Source organism: Bombus huntii, chromosome 6 (genome assembly GCF_024542735.1).
Source record: "Bombus huntii isolate Logan2020A chromosome 6, iyBomHunt1.1, whole genome shotgun sequence".
Lineage (NCBI taxonomy): Eukaryota > Metazoa > Arthropoda > Insecta > Hymenoptera > Apidae > Bombus > Bombus huntii.
In genome coordinates, this window is record NC_066243.1 from 2,021,365 (window position 1) to 2,039,970 (window position 18,606).

Sequence of the window (18,606 nt, forward strand, 5' to 3'; positions counted from 1 at the left end):
AACGTGGTTATTTGGGGCCGCATTGGTGAATTGGTGTAGTTTGTAATCTTATTATCGTAATCTTATTATCATGAAGTAAAAGCGAGTCAAGTTAGCAGTAGGGACAAAAAGAGGGTGATTAGTTGTTACGAGGAAGACCAAGATGTATTGTGAGAAATGCCGCACAGTGCATAGTAAACAATTGTAGAAACAGTACGCGAAGTCATCCTGTTTTAGGACAAAAAAAAAAGGAAAAAAAAAAGAAAAGAATAATGTCTTGTATCATCGGTAAGAAAAATATTCTCCTTGCATATATAATGATTATATATATTGTATTGTCAAATGATACAAAATTATACATTTAACTAATTTTTTAATAGATTTTCAAAGAATGAACAATTAAAATCGTTTTGGTTAAATATACTAGAACTGGAGGCGGAATCAGTTAAAACTGAAATAAGAATTTGTTCAGCACATTTTGCAGAAGATGCCTTCTATTTATTACATGGTACAAAGTGACTTCGACCAAGTGCACTACTGTCTAAAGGTATGAAATTATATTATTATCAGAACTGAGAGTTAATACCTTGTTTGTAATGTCAAGAGCTTATGAATATGTTTGAAAAGAGTTTTGCACAACTGTTTACCATATTGCAAAACAATTTGCAAGTGGTATCAAAGTATTCAAAGAAAGCCTATTCCTATTTTGTTATTTCTATATTCATATATATTTGTGCATAGCTAGCTATTCTATTCATTAGACGACTCATGGATAGAGGCAGACATGGCGTCAAAGTAACATGTAAAATACGTTAGAAACGCACAACTATACATATGCATAATTCTTGAACTGTTAGATTTCTAATGTTAAGACTCGCTTTTTTGGATTCTACGCATCGAGAACTATCATAATATATTTAAAAAAGTCAATAACTTTATGTCCCCTAAACCAAAGCCTAAATATCTAATATTTTGCTTCAGTATAATTTAAAAAATAATCATTTATTGAAGAATACAAGTATTTTAATATGGATATATTGAATGTGTGCATTAGTTTCTTCTTTTGATATTAATTCTTTGGAAATTTTTGGAAATATATTGTTATAATATTAAGAAAAATTAAGTCATATTGGAAATTAACTAATAATGAATATTTTACATGTAGGCAGTACTAACAGTATGCTTGCTGTACCTGGTTCTAGTACAGTTACTAAGAAAATTAAAAAGTCTAATGAGAGTGAATCCAGTAAGCAAGACACATGTTTAATACTCCTATATGAGTTTAGATTAAAACAGGAATAATTTTTTTAATATACAAGTACTTCCTAAATTATAGAATTACAAATTGAATATAATTTTCCCTTTTAATATTTATTTATTTTTTTATTGTTTTTAATCTTTGCAAAATGCATTGCTATAATATTTAAAATGAACTAATAATGAATATTTTATGAATAGGCAGTAGTAGTAGTATGCTTTTCCCTCCTGCAAGGAAGTTTAGAAGAAAGAAATTCCCTGATGGTTGGCTGAATAATCCAAAATTTGCAACACGGCTCCAAAGATGCGGTGAACAGCTGAAAAGAGCAAACTGTTGAAACATAAAAACAGTCTGGAGCACATAACACGTGTGGATATAAGAGAAAAAGCTGCAGGTGGTGTAGTACTGTCATTATTGACATCAGATTATATCATCTCTTTATACATATGTCAAATAGAATAATGTTATATTTGCTTATTTTTAATTATAGCGAGTATAGGGGAGACCAATCACGTCAGTATCGACACCCTTTAACAATGACAGGTAATATCATTGATTAATAGACAAATAGGTTAATAATCAAATATCATACAAAAAAGTATACAAATTTTAGAAACGATATATAAATACATATATAATAAAGATTAACTATTTGCATTGCTTTGTTTTTGATATATCTTTTTTAACCCTTTCGCGATGGCGGAACTAGTCACAAGTATGCCACTAACAAACAGGTCATCGTGCTATTAGTGCACACCATTCACATTAAGAATGTCTCACGTTTTCGGAGCTCCCAGTGAGTCCGTAAAATCTTAGAGTATTTTGTTGGAACAGTAGAACCAACAGTAGAGAACTTAAGTATGTTTCGGATATAGGGAATGTTATTGAATCTTTGTTCTGTATTTTAAAATAAATCCAGTAATAAATCTTCACTTTGAGTTGTTTATTGGAAATTATCTAATAATGATAGGTGTAATTCAGTAATATGTTTGCATATCATAAGTTTTAAAGCAGGTATGCACACACAATCCAACGTCACATTCATCGCACTGCTATATTAGTATAGCATACATACATGCTGTATTAGTGACATGTTATGTTGATCGTTCGAATGTTAGTTTTGGTTTTTGAAAATACTTGATAAATAACTGAGATCGAAATATGTAAGTATTTTGTGATATTCCTTGTCCTTTTTCCCTTACTCTTCTTCTTTATTGAAAATGTTGCGCCAATTTCGATAGGAGGTTGAAATCTTTAAATAAACTTGTTGTGTGAGTTAAATGATTTGTAGAATTATAATGACTTCGGTTTCCTAAGTAAATTTATATTCGAGAATATAAGGCTTTTACAACGGGAGGAATCGTATTATATTCATACCAGTTAAAGAACTTTTAGAACTTCTGATAAGCAAAGACTAAAGAATTGAATTGTATGGCGAATTGTAATAGGCTCTGCTTACAGTGATTCTTTATATATAATCGTTAATCACAGCGCGCAGATAAAATTTTGCGTACGCTTGTGATTAGTTATATTTGTATATTATATATTATGTATAATGTCATATGGAGTATTCTTTTAAGAAATCTTCGGACGAATCAGGCCCGAGCAAATGAAAAAAGAAGCGCGCTCAACAAGAGTTTATCGTTTTCTTTTTATTTTCCTTGGGATAATTTACGGTTTCCTCATGAGAACATCCGGCAAATTGACATAACGAATTAGAATAAGAGCTTGTAGGCATATTCGCCAGTAGTTCATGCCTAAGGCTGTCCCCGGACAATCACTAATATCGTCAATATTTCAGGGTTCTCAACATCACTGTATAACACTAGCAGTATTGTATTGACAATTCGCATTGATTTCTTTAATTCAGAACCTTGAAATATTGACGATATATATATTGATAGTCTGAGGGTCTAAAGTTACGTACAGTGGAGTCTCGGTTTATCAAGTCCTTCCGGTTTAACCGATGTCCTGTATTGTCCAAAGTGCCTTGAACTTTACCATAACTTTAATTTTTTCGGATTCTTAACATGAAGAGTACAAAAGTGTAAATGGTCAGGTATTGCGAAAGCAATTGATCAAACTTTCACCGATTAAACGGTGAATAACACCTAAATACATATACAATATTATATTATGAAAATATTTCCTATGATTTTATTATACGATTTATGAACAATAACAGACTTTTCCGTATTGTCCGAGTAGGTCCGGTCTACATCACGTCGGATAATTGGGACTCCATTGTATATTTGTTCGTAGATTATTGAATGTCCTAGTTAATCAGATCATTGGGATGGATATAAATTGTTTGCTACTAGATTTGTTAGTAGAAGCGCATGTGTTTATCGGATATGTAATAATTCGTGACCTACGGGACCACTGATTTGATGCCTCTTTATTAATCCTTCTAAATTTTAATTAGACGTGAACTTTATTTATATTATTGTACTATTGTAAGATTTGCAAAGTTTTATTAATTGTACAGCACAGGGACACATATTATTCTATCAGCGTTTCAATTACTACTGTTTATTTGATAAAGGAGGTAACATGTGAAATGTTTGTATGATGGCATCTAGTGGTACAGATCGGGCGCTAATCATACTCGTACATAATTTATATAAGCACTTACACTACATTGTTTGTTCTTGCAATTCATGGTAAACAATTAGTTTTGATTTGATTTTCTTTCTGTAATATATCTTTTTCTTTTTTTATAAAACACAATCATTTTATGAAAAACTCCTTTTATTTCAAGAATTATTAGATTGAGTAATTGTAAGTAAGTAAATAGGTAGAACTGTCCAGTCTTAATATAATAGAAACATTTATTAAAGAAATGATTTAGAATCTAATGTAGATTTTAGTCGTTTTGTGAGAAGGCTACAAATTTTATAATTATCATATACATCTATACTTTTATATGTGTGTATCTGTGTGTGTTTTATCATTTCCATATATCTCTAATTTTCAGCTTGAATTGCACATTTTTACTTTGCACATACTCTGCACACGTAGCACCAAATGATATTATTGTTTGTTTAGATCGTTACAACACCATTTTACTGATCAACATTTAAACACACCCGGTGATGCACGAAAATACATACATCGAAGACTTTATTGTATTAAAGCTATTTTTCTACTGCTACACTGCCTGCAAGATGGAAGACAGTCATTGACAATAATAGAGAATATTTAAAGTACTGAGTTTATTCCAATTTTGTGTACTACCAAGCTCGTGTATCATATTATGTAAATTGCTCACAAAAGTAGAATTGAAACTCATCCTAGAGATTATAGTCTTGACGCTTTCGTGTTTCAGGAATCCTAGAAGTATCTGTCGTACCCTCCAAACTTGTAAGAATATCGATTAATTAGAATTGAAACAGAAGCCTGCGTTGATAATAAGACATAAGGAGTATCGATCAGATTTTGTAAAACGATGTGTACAGTGGAAAAAGAACTGGAATTATATTTACAGATAAAAAGAGATCTAGATGGAACAGACGGTTTCGATTATTATTAATATCATCACGTACAAGTATAAAAAGGGGAATTGACAAAAGTTCGGGTAAAGTTGTAAGACTGCTTATAAATGTTAAAATAAACTAAATTTACATATTACAATTATGTTAATTTCTAAAACTCGTAATTTATATTTGTTACAAAATAACATTATTGCTCCTGCCAATATTGTTCGATTTTTTAACGCGACGAGAATTAAATAAAGAAAGAAAAATGAACGTTTTAATCCAAAATCTTATAAATTTACGTCCGATATATGAATCTTTAGTTTATATTTAATACACGTATGTAGAATTTTACAACATACCTATATCTAAATATACGTCTCGTTAGAATTACCTTTCTGAAAGACATTCGTGCTTAATCGTCGAACGACGAAAGCGTTGATTAGAATTAATTCAGTACTTCTGATTTGCAGCACATTTCGAGCTGGTAATGAGTGGCATCAACAATCTCCAGGAACTGTTCTTTCATTTCTCGAGCTTTCACGTAAACATCCTCTTTCATCAAGTCATAACACATAGCGATCAGTCCCATACCGAGCAACAAGTAAACAAAATTTATTATCAATTTGGTTTGGCTATCAGCGGTTAGATCGCCGTGTGTCCACCCAGGCACGAGATCGCCCATTCCAATTTTGCACAGCGACGTTACGCAAAAATAAGCGCTATCCAAATAATCCCAGCCTTCCCATTCGGCGAACATTATCGAACCACTTAACACGTATCCGAAGATTACCCAGAGGCACGCTGTCGACGGCACCGTGATCCTCTGGCCAGGCTTTCGTTTGCCGGTGCACTCGTGCAGCCACGTGTACAGCGAGCGGAACGTTTGCGCTAATACCTTACCCATGTTAAGGAAATACAGAACGTAAAGAGGAATTCCTAACACGGCGTAAATAACAGTAACCGCCTTTCCCCAGGGAGTTTGAGGCACCAGAGTCCCATAACCGATCATCGTGAACACAGAAAGGCAGAACATCATGGCTGCTGGAAAGGACCACAGATCAGTTGCCGTTAAGCCACTACAGTTCTCTTTCCTGTAGTCACCGGTGAAGTTGTCTTGGTAACGACGCAAAATTCGGTTAGACACCGTGTGAAATGTCGTTTTATCGAAGATATTTATAGTCCGATTGCTGGCAGTACTGAGCCACAGCTCTTCGGCGAATTGTTTCCTGATTAGTTCTCGAATGCAGATTGTCGATGGGATTTGGCTCTGAGACTCTATCATCATAAAACCGAAAGCACCTATTATGGCGTAACCAACCACCAGTCCACCGACGCCAACCTGAGTGCACATGAAGGCGACAAATTTTCGGCAATAATCCTTTATTCGTTCCCTGAGATCCGGATCGGTCATCGACGAACTGGAATCTCGACTTTTCAAGGAAGATCTTATCGGGACGCGCGTCATTTTATTTGCACACCGAATTAAGATAGAGAAACAATGCCCGAAACTGGGGGGATTAGATACACGCTGGCCACGACTAAATGATTTTCGTGCTGCTTTTCTATTTCTGTCCGACCACGCCGCTTCATCTTTCTTTCTATCCTCTACTTCTGTGACCGTCTCGCTCTCTTCCCACTGGGCTTTATCCCCTTTATTTACAACGCTATGTACATGCGCGCTCGGAGATATTTTCAACTTTCTTCGACAAAACAGTAGTAAGTATTCGGTATTCAGGTATCGAATCGGGCTAGCGCTGACAGTTACATGAAAAGTAGACGAAATAACTGGTGATAGATAAACCGAACTAGATGGATAGAATCCATTACGATAAGCTACTTAAGAATCTAATCCACAATATTCATAAATTAGTAGACTGCGGATTTTTATGTATTTATGATAGAAAAATATGATATAATAATAAATACTAAATAAATAATAAATATAAATACATAAAAATACGATAGAAAAATTCTTTCGTGTTATTGAAATAGTCGAAACATATTTCCCTCTTCATCTATTTGGCCAGAAAGTTCTATCGCATGTGAAATATACGTGTACAGGGTGTATCATAATATGTGAAACGCACTTCGGAAATGGACAATAGGCAGAGAAATGATGAAAAAGGTTTGATCTTGTTTCAAAGTTCAATTTAATGTTTCGATAATCCGCAATTGCTTACTTTCATAGAAAGTGCTCGAAATGGCCATTTTCAATCTACATGCAAACTTGCAGTTGTCGTATCGAAGAATCTTGCAATCTTTCAAAAATTCCAGGCATTTGTTGAGTGTATCGGCAATCTTGTTGTATACGTGCACGAAGTACTTTAACACTGGCAATGGGTCGGATGCACGATTGTTTTCAAGTAACCCTAGAAATAAAAATCTAATGGATTTAAATGAGGAGAACGAACAGGCCAGACAGTAGATCTGCACGACCTATTCATTTATGAGGAAATCGCGGAGGTAAGCAGTTGGACTATCGAAACACAAAAATGGCTATAACTTTAAAACAAATAGAATACATGTTCATATGAAATTTTTTCATAATGTTGAAACCTCTTTTCCACTCCTGAAGTATGTCTCACATACTATGATGCACCCTGTATTTTGAATTTCGTTATCTTGACCTGAACTATGAATGTAATCTAACAGATTGATAGTGGAATAGTGGACGTATATAGTGGACGACAGCGGACGTTATATTTGGTATAATTAATTAATTAATTTTTTTATTTATAATTAATCTCGTTTTGGCGATAGAAATCGTGTTCAGTACTTGTACTTTAGTCCCATACGAGGAGATTGTTCCATTCTTATTCCTAATTTTACTATAAACTATATTATATTCTTGGAATGTGCTCTTAGTTACTATATTACATTGTTATTTTATCGTGTCATATTATACTCTTCTTTAATAATTCAGCTCTTTTTTTAATAATTGGTACGTATTTATCCCAATGCATATATTAAAGTGACATATGCAGAAGTACATATATTTTTTTTTACAAAAGAATTAATAATTTATTAGAATATTAATTTATGGTTGTACATATACGTATAATGTCAATTATAATAAATGTATTAAAGCATCGTTATCGCAGAATGTAACAAAATCATTGAAATATATGCATACGACCTTTGTATTTATATCTGCACCAACGCATGTACGTATAGTACAAGCATAGTCTACTAATTCAGTAGTTGCTCGTGCAATCTCCGTGGTCGAAAATCTCGACGTAGCTAAGAAATTTTTGAAGAAGGTCAGTAGAGCGGAAATTGTTGTCTAAGTTGTATCGTTCAACAAAAACGACAATTCTGTTGTGTATATGTATATATATATATATATACGTTTAAAATGAATATCAAATATTTGATATTTTTGCTGGCATTTCTCCACCGTTCAGGTAAATTGATACCAGTTTTAACGAAGTACGATTATAACAACAAGGTAACTGCAGTTATATTGTTATTTGAGGATTATTCGTGAAGGGACTCAGTTTTAACAAAAAGTATATTTATTATTAGTGAAATGAAGATCATTCTCTACAAAGGATACGAAATATATATAAAACATTCAGTAATGTTGTCAAAGTTTCTGTTTGCATTTACTCTGAAACACATGTGAACACATAGGAACAAGTTGCTTAATTAAATGCGATTCGTTATACTCAATGTATTCGTAAATTATTGCTATATTTATTAAATCGTTATTATTATAATCAAATTAATTTGTTATAATTAAGTGTGGTTATTATTACATTTAGAGTATTATTGAATAATCAGTAGTTGTGCATTTATATCGGATCGTATCGAAGTGTAAATCTAAGATTGAAGAAAGTATTACATATTGTTGATATCTTGAATCCTCGGTAGATTCAATTCCTCGATAGATAACCTTGCACTAACATTAGAATCAGATAGTGATACACGTACGCTCACTGCGAGCCAATATAATAATATTATAGTAATTTTTATTCATTTAGTTTTATTCTATTTATATTTAAGTAACGTACAGAGATTTACACAATTAAACAAATGTGGATCGATGTATTAAACATAAATTCCAAATAATTAAAATTTAACGAATCGTACAATTCACAGTTTCACAAATTAGTGAATTTTGAAGGCGGTGTACGTCCATTTACGACCCTGAAAAATGATATTGGTCTAATTAATTTTCAAAAAAGCCATTTGTATAATGAACTTACATCTACTTAAACAGAGAGAGAGGCGCGAACAAATTAAGTAGACCTTATCAGGATTCTTCAATCGATGGAAAGCCAAACACTTCGATATTTCAACGGAAGCTGGGCTTACACCACTTTGAAAATAAGCGGCCTCAAGTTGCTCGTGTTCCACCGGACCAAAGCATTCTCTCATTCACAGGAATTTAAATGAAGTTGTTTCGTGATTGCTTCCAGTTGAAAAGTAAAGTATGATTGCAAATAAGAAATAGCAAAGTACAAGAAGCATCGTTACAGTTCATGTGTTCTATTTTTTGAAACCCACGAGTGTTAATGATATTTTAATCCCTACATTTAATTGTCTCCAACTTGAATAATTTTAAACGAGTGCCATGTATTACGTGTATAATTTATGGAAGGATAAAAGTGACAAGCAGCTTGTAGTAAAATTTTTAATTGGTTGCCATTTATTTTTTATACAAATAGAGGTTAATTAGCGTGCGCACACAGGGCAATCACAATGTTTAGTACAATGCAGAAAGTAAATGTCATATAGGTAGTAGGGCCTCGTGTAATCTCGGGGCTATCTAGCTAGATTAACGTCGTGTACATCAGTTGTAGGCTCATCGCTGTCACGTTCGTGTCATCGAGTAATCGCAACTTCTGACAGTTCTAAATATCATTTTTGCGATGAACAACTTGTACATAATTTTTACAACTCTCATAGGTAAGAGAAGAATCGCTTACTAACTAAAACAAAGCCTCATTTCACATTAGAGGAAATTACCTTTTTTCTGCAGCGTATTTGGTTTTGACATCATATTTTTACAATATAAAAATTTAATAAAAAGTGTTATAATATAAAATCTGATTTAATCGTGATTTAAATTGCAAATTTATCGTATATAGGAACAAAAGAAGAAATGCCAAAAATAGTTAAGGTGCACGAGCTTTTTATAAAAGGGAGAAAATCTATTTTATTCATTAAGTCAAGTCTGTGTGAAATCGAATCGAATAAAAGAATAGTTTGTACAATAACGTGAAGATAATATTTGTCAAGTATTGTATAATAATTAAGTAGTCGATGAAGAATGATAATCCAATGAAACTTTTATGTCCGGCAAATAAGTAAAAATGTCATCGTATAAGCTTAAACTGTGATTGTGTCGGCGCTATTATGTGTTTGCGATTTATAAAAGAGACTCGACAGCAATCAGCAAAAATTGATAAAAACAGTGCAACGGAACTTTAATAACCGGAAGCTTACGTTATACTCATTAGAATTCATTTGAATTCTTCATCAGCCGTATGTAAAAGCGCCAATTTAAAAGCAGCGACATTCCTTTGAGGGTCGATTGAGTGTCAATTTAGGACGTACGAAACCATCGTTCAAGTTTTCTCAGAATTTTCGGTGCTGTTTTCCACCCTGATATCTCATTAATGGGAAAGCACATTTATTTCTCTGATGTTCTGTTTAGTCAACGGTCAATGAGGTTAATTTTATTTCCTGCCGCACGCATTACTTATCGAATATATTGGGTGATGAACTCCCAACGCGGATAGACGAACATATTTCACAGGAGACACATTAGGAGGACTGTGTATATACCTGAAAAACAGAAGTATGTGTTTTTATTCTTGAGAATTTCTATTAAAACTTGCGTACCTTTGGATTATTTATTTGCTAACAAAATGGTAATGTATAATGGTAATGATTATAATGATCCATACACATTAACTTATATGTAGATTGCAGATTTTTCTGCGTTTATAAGAAAAATACCAAAATGCATGAAATGCACGTAATATACAGAAACACATGAAATATACAAAGTACGATATCTGTTATAATATTTAGTGGGGAAAACAGATATTTATAGTATGTAAAAAAATATTATACATAAAAATATAAATTTGCAAAAACATCCGCAGTCTGCTTTATACATTTCGGTTGAATTTATTAACTATTCTTATTCAGTGTTTTGCATAGTGATTCGTACGTGTGCAGTTTTATCTTCAGTGTGTTGTAACTTGTTGCAAGAGACATTCTTCCTTATAGAACATAAACTACAGTTAGTTACAAAACGTTTGCTATAACTTATTACTACTTCCTTTGTTCTAATTTATAATCTATATTATAATCGGTTTACTGGATTGCAGTATTATCCGGAACTTTGGTATTTCCGTAATCATTTAAAGATACGAATGCAGCTTACTGTCCGATTACTTCAAGTACGTAAACAGTCAGCTGTTCGTTATATTAATAAATCTAATAGATAGTTTAATGAGTCAGTATACACATACATACAACATTGCTTATCAGAAGAAAACTTTTAGTCATAGTGTCAATGAAATGTTAGTGTTACGTTAGTGTAACATGTCTCGTGTGATAGTTGTAATGCGCTGACTACCCTTCTTCGTACAGTTCGATGTACAGTAGGATGTAGTACGTTAATAATTCGCCTCATGTTCTCAATCATTGGTTTCCGGACTTTCATTTACGTATCGATGAAATCCTATAATTGTAATCGTATACGATTCGCACTGCACAGGACATCGCAAAAACAAGTGTTCCATTCAAGATTATTTTCCTATTTTATTGTACAACACATAGGAAGATGTTATGCTTCTGCGATTTAAACAATTTTGATAGAAATATAATAGTGTTTGCAGAATTACAGTATTAGTTATCGAATCTATAATCGATATAAATATCGAATATCGAAATCTATAACTTAAACTGAAGTTAGCAACCAAATTTTTGCATGATTATCTATGTATGTGTTAGCATTTTTTATTCGAAATGTATACAAATTAACACACACGAATGCTATATATTATATGTTAAATGTTATAATATTTTATTTGATTAATTGTCGATTTGTCTACTCGAGTCATAACGAAGACGTTTTTTTAGAGTTTCATGTAGAGGAGATCGCACTGGACTCAAATCTTTAACTGAAAAGTTTCTCTTGTTTCAGGTTTATACGAAGTAACTGCGTCTGATGACTGGTCATATTCGGGTGATCATGGTAATTATTTTTAGATAATGTCCGCAGATATGTCCTATACTGTATGTTAATTGAAAAAGTGTTTGGAATAAAACTTACGTTGTTTAGAGGGAACATCTTACGATGGCATTCGAGATCTCAAGACGACCTTTGTTTTTTTCAGTAGAACTATACGTTTTTGTATGCATCGTTTTGTATGCATTGTTTAATTTTCTGCAAAAGAACATGAAGGTTCTTGGGTCGAAAATTGATGAATTTAAAAGATATTTAATCTTGTAAAACTTATCGTATTAAAGATAAGAAAAGATAACACTGTTCTTTTATCTTTATATGATGAAATTAAGGCTGAAATGTCTTTTAAACTGATATCTTAATACCTTTTTTTTTTTTTATAAAAAATTGACAGCTGCTTCGAACGGTGTTACCATACAACTCGATTCAATTCAATTTTCACCACGTGAAAACAAGTATAGTTCCATTTAAAAAACAAAGGTTACCTTGAGATCCTGAAAACACCTTCAGCTCCCTTTGAAACAAAACAAATTTTATTTGAAACCCTTTTTCGTATAATGTATAGTTTATGAAATACTTGTGTTGATCGATTAAAGTGATTAAAGTGATACATCCTGTATATGTATGCAGAATTATTGGATCATTCTGTTCAATACATAAAATTATTTACAGATAAGAAAGCATCAGTAAATCAGAGAATATAACACTTATACTTTTTGCGTCATTGTATCCATCTCATCAATTGTCCTCTTCTTGCAATCTGTACACTGTACATACAAAAATAATGTAATCAGGACAAGCAATGAATTAATTCGATCGAAGTTTTTCGGTTTTGAAGCAATTCAATGGTCATACTAAATAAATATTGCACCTAGATACATACGTATATACAAATAACATTCTATCAGATTGAAGTAATGTTTATTCCGTCATGTTTATTCCATCGCCTATTTTAGTAAATATAACTGGTATGTTATTGTTTCTGATAAAGGCTTCATGGTATTATGTTTTCATCTGTTTAGGCCCGGAACATTGGCCAGGCCTGTGCACGACTGGAAAGAGACAATCGCCGATAAATATTGCTACCGAAGATATCGTTAAAACTGATCTTGGTCCACTTAAATTCATAAGATACAATACTGGATTCAACGGCAAAATCACGAACAATGGACATTCCGGTAGGTAAAGAAAAAAAGTAAGCAAACCTTTTTTACGTTACATTTAAATGTTGAATAATTAGCAAGAGAAATTTCGAGGCTTGACTGTATAAGGCAAAATGGGACGAGAGACGATGAAATTGTGTCCAAGAGTTCCTTCCTGAGTTATAAGCAATAAAATAAAAGAATTGGCCAAAGTGATGCTAGGGAGAGCAGCGAAAGCGAGCGAAGTAATGAGGCGGTATCCCTCCTGTCAGAGTTTCCCCTTTTATAGACAAGTCAGAGTGTCAGTTATTGTTGTGAGTTGTTGCTTGAACTTTTACAATGACAATTGTACACATTATGTCTCGTATTTCCTTCTAGTACGGGTTGTATCGTTGCAGTCAATACGAAGGTTACGTAAGCGAGTAGCAAGAAGGGTTTAAAATGAGTTTCTCTGTCTATTATGTCTAACGGATGATTAGGTTTGAGTCTTTTGTTGAATATGTGCGAGATGGTCTGAATCGCGTCAGGACTTAGGTGGTTTAGATATCGTATGAAGCGTTCAACTGGCAGATCCAGTATAATATCTTATACCTGTCTGAATAAGTATGTCCGTATTTCGTATGGCTGTACCAGTTATAAGCTATTCGTTAGCTATCGAAGTACGAGGATTTCAGCTGAGGCTATTTGATCAATGTTAGTTTCCGAGACAGAGCCCCAAATGGGGCATGCATAAGTTTAAGTGGGCTTAATGGTGGCTTTACATATAAGAATCTTAAGCGCTTGGTTTAATTTAGAGTGTCGTCCCATTAGCCACCAGAGCTGCCTGTTAACCGTATGCGATCTGTTGCGAAGAAACGTGATATGGGGTTTTCAAGTTAGCCGCGTGTCGATATAAACACCGAGATATTTAATATTGTCTGAAGTGGAAATTGGAGAGTTCTGAAAGGTGATAACTGTGCGATTGAAATGGCGTGCGTTAGTGGAGAATACGGTGTGTTGGAATCTTAGCGAGTTCATATTTATTCGGTTATCGATGGTCCTTCGGAAATGAGATCGAGATGGTTCTACGTTGCGGAAGCGCAGCTGCTGCCAAAACGTTTGTGCAGAGGATAGCGTGAGCGAAGCATGAGTGTCATCGGCATAAGCGAAGAGATATGTGTCGAAATGTGTAGGAATATCATAGGTATTGAGAATAAAATGGAGAGCTCCAAGAATGTTGGATTGAGGAACATCAGTTGAGATCTTTTTGACCGAGGAGAAGCTGTCACGAGAATCAGTGAATATTTCGTCGTTGATCTCAGTAAGCTTAGTTTATCGATTTTATTATTATAGCGGAGTCTATCCGCCCTTCGTTTATGCGAACCAGGGTTTGTTTAGAGTCAGTTGTACGAGTTCGTAAGCGCGTTTGTATTATCCGAACTACGCTGAAGCGTACTTTCAGTTATACGTGCGCGTGTTCTGAAGTCGTACAGATCCGTGTGTTTTCTAAACTGGCATATAAATTAACTATATATAACCATATATATAACTCCCAACATTTGTAAAACTTCTAGAAAATTTTTTATTTGTCTGCAATTTTACCAAAATTAATGTAGAACCGAATAACAGTATTGAAATTGATTAAGAAAAACTTTCTCAATCAACGAAATATTAGGTTTTCCGTATCTGTTATTGGAAATTATATGATCATGTTGTATATACAAACATTATGTATCGATTGATAGTAATTGCATTTACGATTCATTTTACTAACCTTTGTTATAGTACAAATTCGATTGTACGGTGCACCAATTCATCTCGAAGGAGCAAATCTTCCATCTACATATATTTTGGAGCAATTACACTTCCACTGGCCCGCTGAACACACCATAAATGGCATCCGGGACGCATTAGAATTACATTTTGTTCATTATGACGAACAATATGGCAACGCGAATATGGCATCACAACATAAAAATGGCATTGCCGTAGTTGCTACCTTATTCGAGGTACGTTGATTTGAGCAATTTTAATAATTTTCTACATTGCCACTAATACGTATATTTGCAAAAAAGTTTGTCGCAAAATTAGTCTCGATCGAGAGATCAAGGCCGTTTTTGTTCCATTCCTTGTTCTCTACCCGTCACGAGTATCAGATGTCTCAAAGGAATCATCGTGGGTCTCAATTCAACCAACACCAAAATGCTATAATGCTCGAGACGTTTACTTTTGATCATCCCATAAATACAAAAAAAAAAACAAGTCCGACTGTGCAATCTGTTTTTGGTTTCTGTTGCTGAATAATGGCAAAAAGTCATACATTAACTTCTAAGGAGTAATTGTAGAAACATTTTCACGAGCTGCCTATACTGCTGTTGAGTGTATTGTAGAGTATTTTCAAATTCATCGAGCTTAATTAAAGCACTTTCAAGAAAAGGGGAGTTTAGAATAGAACAAAGGTAAGACACATTAAAAGAATTAGTTATTATCGAATGATCTAATGTCTTCTGTGATGTAATCTACTCGTTTATAGGGGATATATAAGTAGATTTAACGAGTTATACAAATATATCATTTAAATCATGTAATCTTTGAATTTAATTTTGGAGATAATATCTTTTTAAATTGTTTCACGGTATATCAATAAATATTTGTATCTAAGCTCAAACGTTATATCGTATACTTAATCTGATAGCTACTATTGAATTTTATTTGTATATTTCGGAGCTAACTTAAAATAGCGCTCATTATCTTCAATGCATAACTGACACCCTCTGGTCAATGCTTCGTAGAGTATTAATGATGCATATGCGGCAGTAATGTGTTGCGTTCTATCTCAAAACGAGCAATTTTCGCATGTGCAGTTAACGTTTACCAGATGGGTCATCTGGTTCATTGATGCAACCCATTGATCATCTCAACTAAATTCATAGCCTACCGACTGCAAGTGGAGATTAACATTGTACAAGTGCAATTTGCGCTACGTTGATTTAGACGTAGTTCTCTTGAATGTTTCTCACGACTACAAAATTATTAGCAACAGGTTTACAAAAATTGCACGCGTTGACCACTTTGACAATTTTAAATTTCTTATCGTTGATCGAATGCTGATATCTTCTATCATCCATACACCGATTACTCCTTTTATTCTTAGTTAGTAACATCCTCTTATCTTCGTTATACAGTTACGTTTAGCGTTGTAGGTGTAAATCGATCTGAGGGGTTCTAAATCGTGTGTTTGGTATTAAAATGTAGGCTCCGTTAAGTATGTTAATCGTGATAATCATAAATTGCATAATTCTTTCGTCGAAAATCTTTTTTAACGTTCTCGTATGTTCAATATTTTTTAATTAGACATCAATATATAGGACGATTATTTTTCTGTGTCAAAACACTAGCAATTGGTTTCATGTTTTTAGTAACGAACAACATAGTATAGATTCGATAAGATTGATATAAAATGAGATTACGAAGAAATATTCAGGAATAACATATCTTACGACGATATAAAATAAACATTTAATGGTAACGCCATTCACGAAATTCTAGTACGTAGTTGATCCTAGATCGTAAAGCGGAGAAACGTGATAATGTTGCAAACACTATTTTCTAAATTTATCTTGCAATTATTTATGCCATTTTCTTGTAATAAATAAATTCATTCAAGTAAGGGATTTGTTTTTCGAGAATCGAACATTAATAGTTCATTTACGTAATGAAATTGAGAAATTGATAAAAAGTGGAATTGATCGGCTAGACTTCTAAGAAGATCGTGCATCATCACAGCTTACGCTCGTCTTGGTCCGTGGCAGGAAAACAAGGAAAGTTTCACACGAGATATTTTATCGTGAATGATACATACATACATCAGTGATGCCATTTTTCAATTGTGCAGCTCTCAGCTTGCTTTGCCGCTGTCTAGAATTGACCACGGGAGATGATTACACGTTCGGTTCCGTTTGAGTCCCTCTTCCTCTCCCGACTTCGCTACTGGTAGGGTAGCTACAGACGGGTCGATTGGTGAGAAATTTTAGCAAGTCGCCTCGTGTAAATGCAAATTTAGTAGACTGGCTTAATCGACTGACGAACGAGGGTGGAGTGACAGGTGACGCTTTTGTGTACGAACACAGAAATTTAGCAGTATGGGTCAAGCTAAGTCCACACCGATAGACAATCGTTCGCAGACACGCGTTGCAGTCGATCGGCATTTGTCTTTCGTGAAAATTTGTAGACGACGGAAGACAAAATTACACAAACCACGTGCACATTAACAGACAATCGTTGACAGATGTGCGAAACAGCCTATAAAATGCACATCCGCGGACAAGTATTTTGTTCTCCATTGGAAAACAGGAGGTAACGTGTGCGGCCAAATGTAAGAAGAATGTGTTTCTTAGCCCGCTGTGCGATGATGAGATTTATGACATGGTATTTGCTATTGAGACGAAAGTCGAAGATGGAGAATTTGAAAATACACGCTGTTTATCGAAATCACTGCAACGCTATATATTTAATGTATCAAGTTAGGCGAGGCATCTTTTATAATAGGTGAACCTGTATAAAATGTCCGTTTATGTATCAGTGGATGGAATTTTCTGTTAGGTTCCACGCCATGAAATTGTGTGAAAGCTCTATTTATCATTTGAGATGTCCATGCTCTTTCTGATATTAAATTAAAATTCGAGTTAATACCTATCAGGAATAAAGATATGTTGGTCATCGTCACTGATCGCCTTGACTGCCTCGATGTTCTGGACATAACAAATGAAGTTCAAAGCATCGGCGCTGATCGCCGTGTCTGTTCTCCATCATGATTCATAACACATCACTGCTGACATCGGTCTCCATGATCAGATCTGATACCTTGAAAGAGTCTTATCTTCTCACACTGCGAATGTAAACCTGAATAATGTGCATTATAACCTGCCCAACTCATTTCCCGAGTAATTTGTAATCGACATCTATTTTTAATTTCCGTTAATACAGTATGTATGCAGTAAGTTTCCGGGTGTAAAACATGTCTGATAAATATTTATATTGCAGTTACGACAGAATTTCGTTTACTCGAGCTCTATTTATTTGAACTCTATTTATTTAGATATTTACATAACATGTATGTATGTGAAATATCATTTCAGTTAAATAGCGATGACAATTTGGATATAATGCCAATTTTGGAAGCAGTGAAATTAGTATCTAACGCAGTCGGAAAAACTACGGCTTTGATGGGAACCAAGATTATTCCTTATCGCTTGTTACCAAAAAATCATACGACGTATTACCATTATGACGGATCGTTAACTACTCCTGGATGCCAGGAAATTGTCATGTGGTATATTCTTGCCGACAAACTTACGTTATCAGAGCAGCAGGTAAATTTATTTCTCGATTTCATGATCTATTTATATATATCTAACAATGAACGTTTAACACGTTGACTGGCACGGTGATGATCGGTGAGCCACGTTGTTAAATTTTTTAAAACGATTAAAACAAGATAAATTTCATGATCTGACAAAGGTTAAAGAATGTAAACGACACAGATAACATTATAATACGATA

General features: G+C 33.8%; 2 protein-coding genes and 1 long non-coding RNA gene across 8 annotated transcripts in view; 1 reads left to right on the plus strand and 2 right to left on the minus strand.

Moving 5' to 3' along the window:
* LOC126866857 (carbonic anhydrase 6) overlaps positions 1 to 18,606 on the plus strand; it is a 19,942-nt gene continuing 1,336 nt past the window's right edge. For 2 of the 6 annotated variants that reach the window (XR_007690057.1, XM_050620842.1), the window contains exons 1-5: positions 9,477 to 9,627; positions 11,882 to 11,932; positions 12,946 to 13,101; positions 14,830 to 15,053; positions 18,183 to 18,416. Coding sequence is in view for 5 of the 6 variants with exons in the window: in XM_050620842.1 (XP_050476799.1) it covers positions 9,591 to 9,627; positions 11,882 to 11,932; positions 12,946 to 13,101; positions 14,830 to 15,053; positions 18,183 to 18,416 (702 nt within the window). In the remaining variant the exon portion in view is untranslated. Of the gene's footprint in view, positions 268 to 359; positions 527 to 576; positions 905 to 1,144; positions 1,226 to 1,437; positions 1,632 to 1,727; positions 1,781 to 9,476; positions 9,628 to 11,881; positions 11,933 to 12,945; positions 13,102 to 14,829; positions 15,054 to 18,182; positions 18,417 to 18,606 lie in introns of those variants that run through there. The other 4 variants (XM_050620843.1, XM_050620846.1, XM_050620844.1 and 1 more) reach the window with 4 other exon arrangements.
* Positions 1,774 to 7,976, minus strand: LOC126866855 (TWiK family of potassium channels protein 18). The gene has a single exon (XM_050620838.1). The coding sequence runs from the start codon at positions 6,179 to 6,181 to the stop codon at positions 5,162 to 5,164; it is 1,020 nt and encodes a 339-aa protein (XP_050476795.1). The 5' UTR covers positions 6,182 to 7,976; the 3' UTR covers positions 1,774 to 5,161.
* Positions 12,285 to 12,946, minus strand: LOC126866873 (uncharacterized). Its single transcript, XR_007690060.1, has 2 exons — positions 12,807 to 12,946; positions 12,285 to 12,690 (listed from the first exon to the last, which is right to left on the minus strand). It is a non-coding gene; the product is annotated as an uncharacterized LOC126866873 (long non-coding RNA).

Bases quoted from the DNA above. Each gene is read 5' to 3' on its own strand.
- LOC126866855 (XM_050620838.1), bottom strand. From the start codon at position 6,181: ATGACGCGCGTCCCGATAAGATCTTCCTTGAAAAGTCGAGATTCCAGT.